The sequence below is a fragment of the Haemorhous mexicanus genome, unplaced genomic scaffold, assembly GCF_027477595.1.
Source record: "Haemorhous mexicanus isolate bHaeMex1 unplaced genomic scaffold, bHaeMex1.pri scaffold_230_ctg1, whole genome shotgun sequence".
NCBI classification, from domain to species: domain Eukaryota; kingdom Metazoa; phylum Chordata; class Aves; order Passeriformes; family Fringillidae; genus Haemorhous; species Haemorhous mexicanus.
Window position 1 is genome coordinate 18,484 of NW_026776057.1, and position 10,672 is coordinate 29,155.

General features: G+C 62.8%; 1 protein-coding gene across 1 annotated transcript; it reads right to left on the minus strand.

Moving 5' to 3' along the window:
- Positions 1–145: 145 nt before the first annotated feature.
- LENG8 (leukocyte receptor cluster member 8) lies at positions 146–10,433 on the minus strand. The gene is made up of 9 exons (XM_059837752.1): positions 10,215–10,433; positions 7,729–8,013; positions 6,701–6,832; positions 5,487–5,784; positions 4,715–4,816; positions 3,931–3,999; positions 3,719–3,848; positions 2,706–2,913; positions 146–420 (listed from the first exon to the last, which is right to left on the minus strand). The coding sequence occupies exons 1-9, from the start codon at positions 10,361–10,363 to the stop codon at positions 261–263; spliced, it is 1,533 nt and encodes a 510-aa protein (XP_059693735.1). The 5' UTR covers positions 10,364–10,433; the 3' UTR covers positions 146–260.
- Between the last annotated feature and the right edge of the window lie 239 nt (positions 10,434–10,672).

Here is a 10,672-nt window from a genome sequence, read left to right on the forward strand (position 1 = left end):
CTCAGCCATGGGGCTCAGCCGTGGGGCAGGGCGGCCGTGGGGGCTCAGCCGTGGGGCAGCCCTGCCGTGGGGCAGGGTGGCCGTGGGGCTCAGATGTGGGGCAGGGCGGCCGTGGGGCTCAGCCGTGGAGCTCAGCCGTGGGGCAGGGCGGCTGTGGGGCTCAGCCGTGGGGCAGCCCTGCCGTGGGGCAGGGTGGCCGTGGGGCTCAGCCGTGGGGCTCAGCCGTGGGGCAGGGTGGCCGTGGGGCTCAGCCGTGGGGCTCAGATGTGGGGCAGGGCGGCCAGGCTCTGCCGGCAGTCGATGGCGCCGCGGTCGGGCCCGGTGAAGGTGAGGGGCAGCCCCCCCAGGAAGCGGCGGCGCTCGGGGGGCTCCAGCCCCATAAGTGGGCCCAGCTGGGCCGTCGGCAGCGCCGGGCGGTAGCTGGGGAGAGAAGGAGGTCAGCGTGGGGCCGGGGGCGCCCGGGGGGCACCCGCGGCCCCCAGAGAGCGGGGTGGGACCCCATGGCGGGGTGGGACCCCATGGCGGGGGGCTCAGCCCCGTAACAGGGGGCTCAGCCCCATATTGGGGGGCTCAGCCCCATAACAGGGGGTGTGACCCCATATTGGGGGGCTCAGCCCCATAGCAGGGGTGTGACCCCATATTGGGGGGCCCAGCCCCATAGCAGGGCTGTGACCCCATATTGGGGGGCTCAGCCCCATAATAGGGGTGTGACCCCATAGTGGGGGGCTCAGCCCCATAGCAGGGCTGTGACCCCATATTGGGGGGCTCAGCCCCATCGCAGGGGTGTGACCCCATATAGGGGGGCTCAGCCCCATAGAAGGGGTGTGACCCCATATTGGGGGGCCCAGCCCCATAGCAGGGGCTGTGACCCCATTACAGGGGGCTCAGCCCCATAGCAGGGCTGTGACCCCATATTGGGGGGCTCAGCCCCATGGCAGGGGGTTTAACCCCACAGAGAGGGACACGGTCCCGTACGAGGGGCCCAGCCCCACATCCCCCCGTGGCTCAGCCCCACAGGAGAGGGCTCAGCCCCATCTCTGCAGGTTCAGCCCCACACAAGGAGAGGTGACCCCACAGGGCGGAGGGGGGCAGTGGGGCACAGCCCTATTTAGGGGGCACAGGGCCCCACGGGGGACAAGTGACCCCCTAAGTGGGGGCTCAGCCCCTGAAGTGAGGGCTCAGCCCCATAAGTGGGGGTCCAGCCCCCTAAGTGGGGGTCCAGCCCCCTAAGTGGGGGTTTAGTCCAATAAAAAGGGGTTAACCCCAAAAGAGGGGGCTCAGTCCCATAGACGGGGTTCAGCCCCAGGGGGGCTCCGCAGGACCCCCACCCCAATGTGGGGCACAGATAAGGGGGGGCCTGCGCTGCTCTGGGCCCCACGTGGGGCAGAAATTCGGGTTCTCCCAGCCCACAGATGGGGCAGAATCGGGGTTCCCCTCCATATATGGAGTGTGGGGGTTCCCCTGCCCATATATGGAGTGTGGGGGTTCCCCTGCCCATATATGGAGTGTGGGGGTTCCCCTCCATATATGGAGTGTGGGGGTTCCCCTGCCCATATATGGAGTGTGGGGGTTCCCCTCCATATATGGAGTGTGGGGCTCCCCCTGCCCATATATGGAGTGTGGGGGGTTCCCCCTGCCCATATATGGAGTGTGGGGGTTCCCCTGCCCATATATGGAGAACAGGGGGTTCCCCTGCCCATATATGGAGTGTGGGGGTTCCCCTGCCCATATATGGAGAACAGGGGGTTCCCCTCCCCATATATGGAGTGTGGGCGTTCCCCTGCCCATATATGGAGTGTGGGGGTTCCCCCTGCCCATATATGGAGAACAGGGGGTTCCCCCAGTCCATATATGGAGAACAGGGGGTTCCCCCTGCCCATATATGGAGAACAGGGGGTTCCCCTGCCCATATATGGAGAACAGGGGGTTCCCCAGCCCATATATGGAGAACAGGGGGTTCCCCCAGCCCATATATGGAGTGTGGGGGTTCCCCTGCCCATATATGGAGAACAGGGGATTCCCCCAGCCCATATATGGAGTGTGGGGGTTCCCCTGCCCATATATGGAGTGTGGGGGTTCCCCTGCCCATATATGGAGAACAGGGGATTCCCCCAGTCCATATATGGAGTGTGGGGGTTCCCCCAGTCCATATATGGAGAACAGGGGGTTCCCCTGCCCATATATGGAGTGTGGGGGTTCCCCTGCCCATATATGGAGTGTGGGGGTTCCCCTGCCCATATATGGAGAACAGGGGGTTCCCCTGCCCATATATGGAGAACAGGGGGGTTCCCCTGCCCATATATGGAGAACAGGGGGTTCCCCCAGTCCATATATGGAGAACAAGGGTTCCCCCAGTCCATATATGGAGAACAGGGGGTTCCCTCAGTCCATATATGGAGAACAGGGGGTTCCCCATCTGATACAGCTTAGAAATGGGATTCCCCACCCCACATATGGACAACTGCAGGGAATCCCCCCCCAAACCCCCCAGGGGCGGGGGCTTCCCCCTAAATGCCCCCAAAATCCGGGGATTCCCCTGTCCTGTGTCCTGTCACTCACCTGTGTGGCTCCGGGCCCCTCCCTGTGTCCCCGGGGCCGTGTCCCCCCCCCAGGCCGGGCCGTGTCCCCCCCAGGCCGGGCCGTGTCCCCCCCCCAGGCCGGGCCGTGTCCCCCCCAGCCCCCCGCGCGCCCCCAGCCCCACGTACGCCTTGATGCAGGCGCGCAGGGCGCGGCGCCGCTCGCGCTCGGCGAAGAGGTCGATGAGGCGCGGGCCCATGGCCGGGGCCGAGCCGTGCAGGCGGAAGAAGCGGCTGTAGAGCCCCAGGGCCCAGGCGGCGCGCAGCGCCAGGGCGTGGGACACGGCGGGGTCCGAGCGCAGCGCCGGGGGCAGCAGGGCCAGCTCCGTGGTCAGCTCTGGGGACAGACGGACAGACAGGGGTCAGTGGGACAGACAGACAGACAGACAGACAGACAGGGGGCAGCAGGGCCAGGGCGTGGGACACGGCGGGGTCCGAGCGCAGCGCCGGGGGGCAGCAGGGCCAGCTCCGTGGTCAGCTCTGGGGACAGACAGACAGACAGGGGTCAGTGGGACAGACAGACAGACAGGGGTCAGCAGCGCCAGGGCGTGGGACACAGATCTGGGGATGGACAGACAGACAGGGGCCAGCAGGGCTCCGTGGTGGCACAGCTCTGGGGACAGACAGACAGACGAACAGACAGACAGGGGACAGCAGGGCCAGGGCGTGGGACACAGCTCTGGGGACAGACAGACAGACAGACAGGGGTCAGTGGGACAGACAGACAGACAGACGGACAGACAGACAGGGCCAGCAGGGCTCCGTGGTCAGCTCTGGGGACCCTGAGCGAACCTGGGGGTCACTGGGGGCAGCTCCAGTGGGCAGCTCTGCTGAGGTCACTGAGAGCCCCCAAAAATTCTGGGGACCCCTCCCCAGGTTTGGGGACCCCCCCCAGGGTTTCAGGACCCCTGCCCAGGTTGGGGGACCCCTCCCCAGGTTCTGGGGACCCCTGCCCAGGTTGGGGACCCCCGCCCACCTCCGGAGTTGTTGGTGAAGATGCAGTAGAGGATGCGGTAGGCCGTGAACAGCCCGGGGTTCCCGGGGTTTTAGTGACCCCTCCCCAGGTTTGGGGACCCCCCAGGGTTTCAGGACCCCTCCCCAGGGTTTCAGGACCCCTGCCCAGGTTGGGGACCCCCGCCCACCTCCGGAGTTGTTGGTGAAGATGCAGTAGAGGATGCGGTAGGCCGTGAACTCGCCCACGCAGCCCGGCAGGCTCTCCCCGTACAGCGCCTTCAGCTGCGTCTGGCACTGGTTGAATTCCTCGTGGTCCCCCTGGGGAGGGGGGGGAGACCCTCAGAGACCCCTCCCCAAATTGGGGGGGTCCCCAGAGCCCCCCCGGAGCCCCCAGCCCCACCTTCTCCAGGGCGATCCGCGCGTGCGTCTCGTAGACCTCCACCGTGAACTCGGTGCGCACGCCCTGCACCTGGGGAGAGGAATTTGGGGAGGGGTCTCAGACCGGGGGGGGGCCTGAACTCGGGGAGGGGTCCCCGACTTGGTGGGGAGGGGTCCTGAACTCGGGGAAGGGTCCCAAGCTTGGGGGCGGAGGGTCCCAAATTCAGGGAGGGGCCCCAGAAGATGGAGAGGGGTCCTGAATGTGAGGAGGGGTCCCGAATTCGCTGAGGGGTCCCAGACTTGAAGCCCCCTCCCCAAATCCTCACCGTCAGGTCCTGCCGCAGGGATTTCAGCTGCTCTGACCCCTCCCCAGGGAAGCCCCCTCCCCATTTAGCCCCCTCCTCACCATCAGGTCCTGCCGCAGGGATTTCAGCCGCTCTGACCCCTCCCCAGGGAAGCCCCCTCCCCATTTAGCCCCCTCCTCACCGTCAGGTCCTGCCGCAGGGATTTCAGCTGCTCTGACCCCTCCCCAGGGAAGCCCCCTCCCCATTTAGCCCCCTCCTCACCGTCAGGTCCTGCCGCAGGGATTTCAGCCGCTCTGACCCCTCCCCAGGGAAGCCCCCTCCCCATTTAGCCCCCTCCTCACCGTCAGGTCCTGCCGCAGGGATTTCAGCTGCTCTGACCCCTCCCCAGGGAAGCCCCCTCCCCATTTAGCCCCCTCCTCACCGTCAGGTCCTGCCGCAGGGATTTCAGCCGCTCTGACCCCTCCCCAGGGAAGCCCCCTCCCCATTTAGCCCCCTCCTCACCGTCAGGTCCTGCCGCAGGGATTTCAGCTGCTCGCAGGCCCAGGCGTAGTCGCGGTGCTGCTGCCAGTGCGAGCGCACCAGGGCCAGCGCCTGCCGCAGCACCTGCGGGTTTGGGGCATTTTGGGCATTTTGGGGCATTTTGGGCATTTTGGGGCATTTTGGGGGCAGGCTGGGGTTTTTGGGGTGCACTTTGGGGCATTTTTGGGGTATTTCTGGGTTATTTTTGCATTGCTCGTGGCACAGGTCTCACGGTGGGCGGGTCCGGCGCGCAGGTGAGGTTTTGGGGTGAATTTTGGGGTTTTTGGGGTATTTTTAGGGTGAATTTCAGGGACTTTGGGTTATTTCAGGGTCACTCACAGGCACAGGTCTGACGGTGGCGGGGTCGGGCGCACAGGTGAGGGTGTCGGGTGGATTTTGGGGTGGATTTTGGGGCGGATTTGGGGTTTTTGGGGTCACTCACGGGCACAGGTCTGACGGTGGCGGGGTCGGGCGCACAGGTGAGGGTGTCAGGGGTGGATTTTGGGGTGGATTTTGGGGTGGATTTGGGGTTTTTGGGGTCACTCACGGGCACAGGTCTGACGGTGGCGGGGTCGGGCGCGCAGGTGAGATTTTGGGTGGATTTGGGGGTGGATTTTGGGGTGGATTTGGGGTTTTTGGGGTCACTCACGGGCACAGGTCTGATGGTGGTGGGGTCGGGCGCACAGGTGAGGGTGTCAGGGGTGGATTTTGGGGTGGATTTTGGGGCGGATTTGGGGTTTTTGGGGTCACTCACAGGCACAGGTCTGACGGTGGCGGGGTCGGGCGCGCAGGTGAGCCGCAGGTAGCGCTTGGTGACCTCCTGGCAGGTGCCCAGGATCTTCACCTGCTGCCAGTCCAGGCCCTCGGCGGGGGCGGGGGCGGGGGCGGGGGCCGGGGGGGGGTTGGGCCGGGCCTTTTTGGGGTGCCCCCCCCCGGTGGCAGCCCCCCCCTGGAAGCGCTGGGCCCGGCGCTGGCGCCGCAGCTCCCGCTCGGGGTCCTCGGGCTCGGCCGGGGGGCGGCGGCGGGCGCGGCGCGGGGGGCACGGCTCCGGCCTGGGGGGGCAGGGGGGGAAATGGGGGGGGAGGGGGATAAAATGGGGGGGGAATGGGGGGAGAATGGGGGGGAGAATGGGGGGGAGAATGGGGATTAAAATGGGGGGGAAATGGGGATAAAATGGGGATAAAATGGGGGGGGAGAAAAGAGGATAAAAATGGGGGGAAATGGGTTAAAAATATGGGGGGAGAATGGGGGGAGCAATGGGGATAACACGGGGGGAATGGGGATAAAATAAGGATAAAAATGGAGGGGAGAAAAGGGGAGAAAAGGGGATAAAAATGGGGGGAAATGGGTTAAAAACATGGGGGGAGAATGGGGGGGGCATGGGGATAAAATGGGGATAAAACGGGGATAAAAACAGGGATAAAAATGGGGATAAAAACGGGGATAAAAATGGGGATTTGGGGAACGGGGATTTGGGGGAAAATGGAGGTTTGGGAGATAAAAATGGGGGTTTGGGGGAAAATGGGGATTTTGGGTAAAAATGGGTTAAAAAATGGGGTTTGGGGGCAGAAACGGGGATTGCTCCCCAGTCCCCCCAGTCCCTCCCAGTATCCCCCAGTATCCCCACTAACCCCTCCCAGTCCCCCCCAGTATCCCCATTAACCCCTCCCAGTCGCTCCCAGCCCCCCCCAGTATCCCCATTAACCCCTCCCAGTATCCCCATTAACCCCTCCCAGTCCCCCCCAGTATCCCCATTAACCCCCCCCAGTGTCCCCATTCCCCCCCAGGAACCCCTCCCAGTCCCCCCCAGCCCCCCCATTCCCCCCCAGTGTCCTCTCCCAGTATGCCCAGTGTCCCCATTAACCCCTCCCAGTCCCCCCCAGTATCCCCATTCCCCCCCATTAACCCCCCCCAGTATCCCCAGTCCCCCCCAGTGTCCCCTCCCAGTATGCCCAGTGTCCCCAGTACCTCTTGCCGCGCTGGGCCCGCGCTCGGCCCCGCTCCAGGGGTCCCCCCCGGCCCCGCGGCTTCTGGGGGCCCCCCCGGCGCCCCCCGGGCCGGGCCTCGGCCCCCGAGCCCGACGAGTCCGAGTCCGAGTCACTGCGGGGGAGGGGACGCTGGGGAACTGGGGGGGACTGGGGGGACTGGGGGGCACTGGGGGGGGTTAATGGGGATACTGGGAGGGGTTAATGGGGGAATGGGGATACTGGGGGGGGTTAATGGGGATACTGGGAGGGGTTAATGGGGATACTGGGGATACTGGGGGAACTGGGGGGGACTGGGGGGGACTGGGGGGGACTGGGAGGGACTGGGAGGGACTGGGGGGGTTAATGGGGATACTGGGGGGCACTGGGAGGGACTGGGGGGGACTGGGAGGGACTGGGGAGGGTTAATGGGGAAACTGGGAGGGACTGGGGGGGTTAATGGGGATACTGGGAGGGGTTAATGGGGATACTGGGGGGGTTAATGGGGGGGAATGGGGATACTGGGGGGGGTTAATGGGGATACTGGGGGGGTTAATGGGGGGGAATGGGGATACTGGGGGGGGTTAATGGGGATACTGGGGGGCACTGGGAGGGACTGGGGGAGGATTTGGGGTGGATTTCGGGGTTTTTGGGGTTTCTGCTGGGCTATTTTGGGGGGGATGTTTCTGGGGCACATTTGGGGTGGACGCCGGGGGTCTGGGGTCTCACCTGCGCCGGCAGTGCCGCCCAGGTGAGCGGGAGGGTTTGGGGCAGGATTTGGGGCAGGTTTGGGGCAGGTTTTGGGGTTTCTGCTGGGCTATTTTGGGGGGGACGTTTCCGGGGTGCCCCTGGGGTGGACGCCGGGGCTCTGGGGTCTCACCTGCGCCGGCAGTGCCGCCCAGGTGAGCGGGAGGGTTTGGGGCAGGATTTGGGGTGGATTTTGGGGTGGATTTTGGGGTTTCTGCTGGGGTATTTTGGGGGGGACGTTTCCGGGGCACATTTGGGGTGAACGCCGGGGCTCTGGGGTCTCACCTGCGCCGGCAGTGCCGCCCAGGTGAGCGGGAGGAGGAGCGGGACGAGGAGGAGGAGGAGCTGTTCTCCTTCATGAAGACGTTCCGGTTCCCGAACTTGGTGGGGAACCCCCCCCCGCCCCCCCCCCGCGGCCGGGACCCCCCCCCGGGACCCCCCCTGGGCGCGGGGGGGGGCGGGGGGCGCTGGGGGGGGGTCTGGGGGGCCCCCCCGGGGCTGGGCCGGGCCGGGGGCGGGGGCAGCTCCCAGCGCTTCTTCTTGGGGCTGGCGGCGCCCTCGCGGCTCAGCCTGGGGAGAAAAAACCCGGTTTTGGTCAAAGGGGGGAAAAACAGAGAGTTTGGGGTAAATTGGGGGGAAAAAAACAGAGAGTTTGGGTTAAATTGGGGGGAAAAACAGAGAGTTTGGGGTAAATTGGGGGGGAAAAACAGAGTTTGGGTTAAATTGGGGGGGAAAACAAAGAGTTTGGGGTAAATTGGGGGGAAAACAGAGAGTTTGGGTTAAATTGGGGGGAATCAGAGAGTTTGGGTTAAATTGGGGGGAAAAACAGAGAGTTTGGGGTAAATTGGGGGGGAAAACAGAGTTTGGGGTAAATTGGGGGGATTCAGAGAGTTTGGGTTAAATTGGGAAAAAACAGAGTTTGGGGTAAATTGGGGGGGGAAACAGAGAGTTTGGGGTAAATTGGGGGGAAAACAGAGTTTGGGTTAAATTGGGGGAAAACAGAGAGTTTGGGTTAAACTGGGGGGGAAAAACAGAGAGTTTGGGGGTAAATTGGGGGAAAAACAGAGTTTGGGTTAAATTGGGGGGGAAAAACAGAGAGTTTGGGTTAAATTGGGGGGGAAACAGAGTTTGGGGTAAATTGGGGGGGAAAACCAGAGTTTGGGTTAAATTGGGGGAAAAAACAGAGAGTTTGGGTTAAATTGGGGGGAAAACAGAGAGTTTGGGTTAAATTGGGGGAAAAACAGAGTTTGGGTTAAATTGGGGGAAATCAGAGAGTTTGGGTTAAAGGGGGGGAAAAACAGAGAGTTTGGGTTAAATTGGGGGAAAAACAGAGAGTTTGGGTTAAATTGGGGGGGAATCAGAGAGTTTGGGTTAAATTGGGGGGAAAACAGAGTTTGGGTTAAATTGGGGGGAAAAACAGAGTTTGGGTTAAATTGGGGGGAAAAACAGAGTTTGGGGTAAATTGGGGGGGAAAACAGAGTTTGGGTTAAAGGGGGGGAAAAACAGAGAGTTTGGGTTAAATTGGGGGGAATCAGAGAGTTTGGGTTAAATTGGGGGGAATCAGAGAGTTTGGGTTAAATTGGGGGGGAAACAGAGTTTGGGTTAAATTGGGGGGGAAACAGAGTTTGGGTCACAGGGGGGGATTTGGGGGAAAAAGCAGGAATTTTGGGTCAAGGAGGGAAACCAACAAACGGAGCCAGGCAGGGATGGTTCTGGGGCAGTCCCGGGTGGGATTTGTCAGAGATTTCTGGGCATTTCTGAGCAGGTTTCCTCAGGGATTTTGGGTCAGTTCTGGGGGAATTTTCTCAGGGATTTTGGGTCAGTTCTGGGGGAATTTCCTCAGGGATTTTGGGTCAGTTCTGGGGGAATTTCCTCAGGGATTTTGGGGTTTTTGGGGTCTTGCCCACCCGGGCAGGGGCTCCCTGCTCCAGTCCATGGTGAAGGCTGAGGGGCTGCACTTGGGGGGGGATTTTTGGGGTTTGGGGGAGATTTTTGGGGTTTAAGGTGTGATTTTTGGGGTTTGAGGGGGGATTTTTGGGGTCTGAGGGGGGATTTTGGGGTTTTGGGGGGGATTTTTGGGGTTTGGAGGGGGATTTTTGGGGTTTGGGGGTGAATTTTGGGGTTTTGGGGGGATTTTGGGGTTTGAGGGGTGATTTTTGGGGGTTTCGGGGGGGATTTTTGGGGGTTTTGGGGGTGATTTTTGGGGTTTGGGGGTTGATTTTTGGGGTTTGGGAGTGAATTTTGGGGTTTGGAGGAGATTTTTGGGGTTTGGGGGGTGATTTTTGGGGTTTGGGGGGGATTTTTGGGATTTGAGGGTTGATTTTTGGGGTTTGGAGGGTGATTTTTGGGGTTTGGGGGGGTTTCGGGGGGGGATTTTTGGAGTTTGGGGTGGTTTTTGGGGTTTGGAGAAGATTTTTGGGGTTTTGGAGGGGGATTATTGGGGTTTTGGGGGGTGATTTTGGGGTTTTTGGGGGTGATTTTGGGGTTTGGGGGGGTGATTTTTGGGTTTTTGGGGGTGATTTTTGGGGTTTTGGGGGGTGACTTTGGGTTTTGGAGGGTGATTTTGGGGTTTCTGGGGGTGATTTTGGGTTTTGGGGGGTGATTTTGGGGTTTTTGGGGGTGATTTTTGGGTTTTGGGTGGTGATTTTGGGGTTTTTGGGGGTGATTTTAGTTTTTGGGTGGTGATTTTGGGGTCGATCCCGTGCGGATCTCCTCGGGGTGACTCCGGCAGGACCGGGGGGGGCTGTGGGGGCTCCGGGGGTCCCACCCACCCGGGCAGGGGCTCGCGGCTCCAGTCGATGGTGAAGGCCGAGCCGTCCTGCAGCCGGGCCTGCAGCAGCTCCTTGAGCAGCTTCTCGGTGCGGTCCTTGTCCTCCTCGGACTCGCAGGCGGTGAAGCAGCGCTGCACGTAGGCCTTCATCTCGGGGGGCCAGTCCTCGGGGCGGCCCCGGCCCGGCCCGCGCCCGTCCCTGCCGGGGGGGCAGTCGGGGGGGGTTGGGGGGCAGCTCGGGGGGGTGTGGGGGCAGCTTGGGGGGGTTGGGGGGCAGTTCGGGGCAGCTCGGGGGGGTTGGGGGGCAGCTTGGGGGGCAGTTCGGGGGGTTGGGGGGCAGCTTGGGGGGGTTGGGGGGCAGTTTGGGGCAGCTTGGGGGGGTTGGGGGGCACTTCAGGGGGGTGTGGGGGCAGCTCGGGGGGGTTGGGGGGCAGCTTGGGGGGGTTGGGGGGCAGTTCG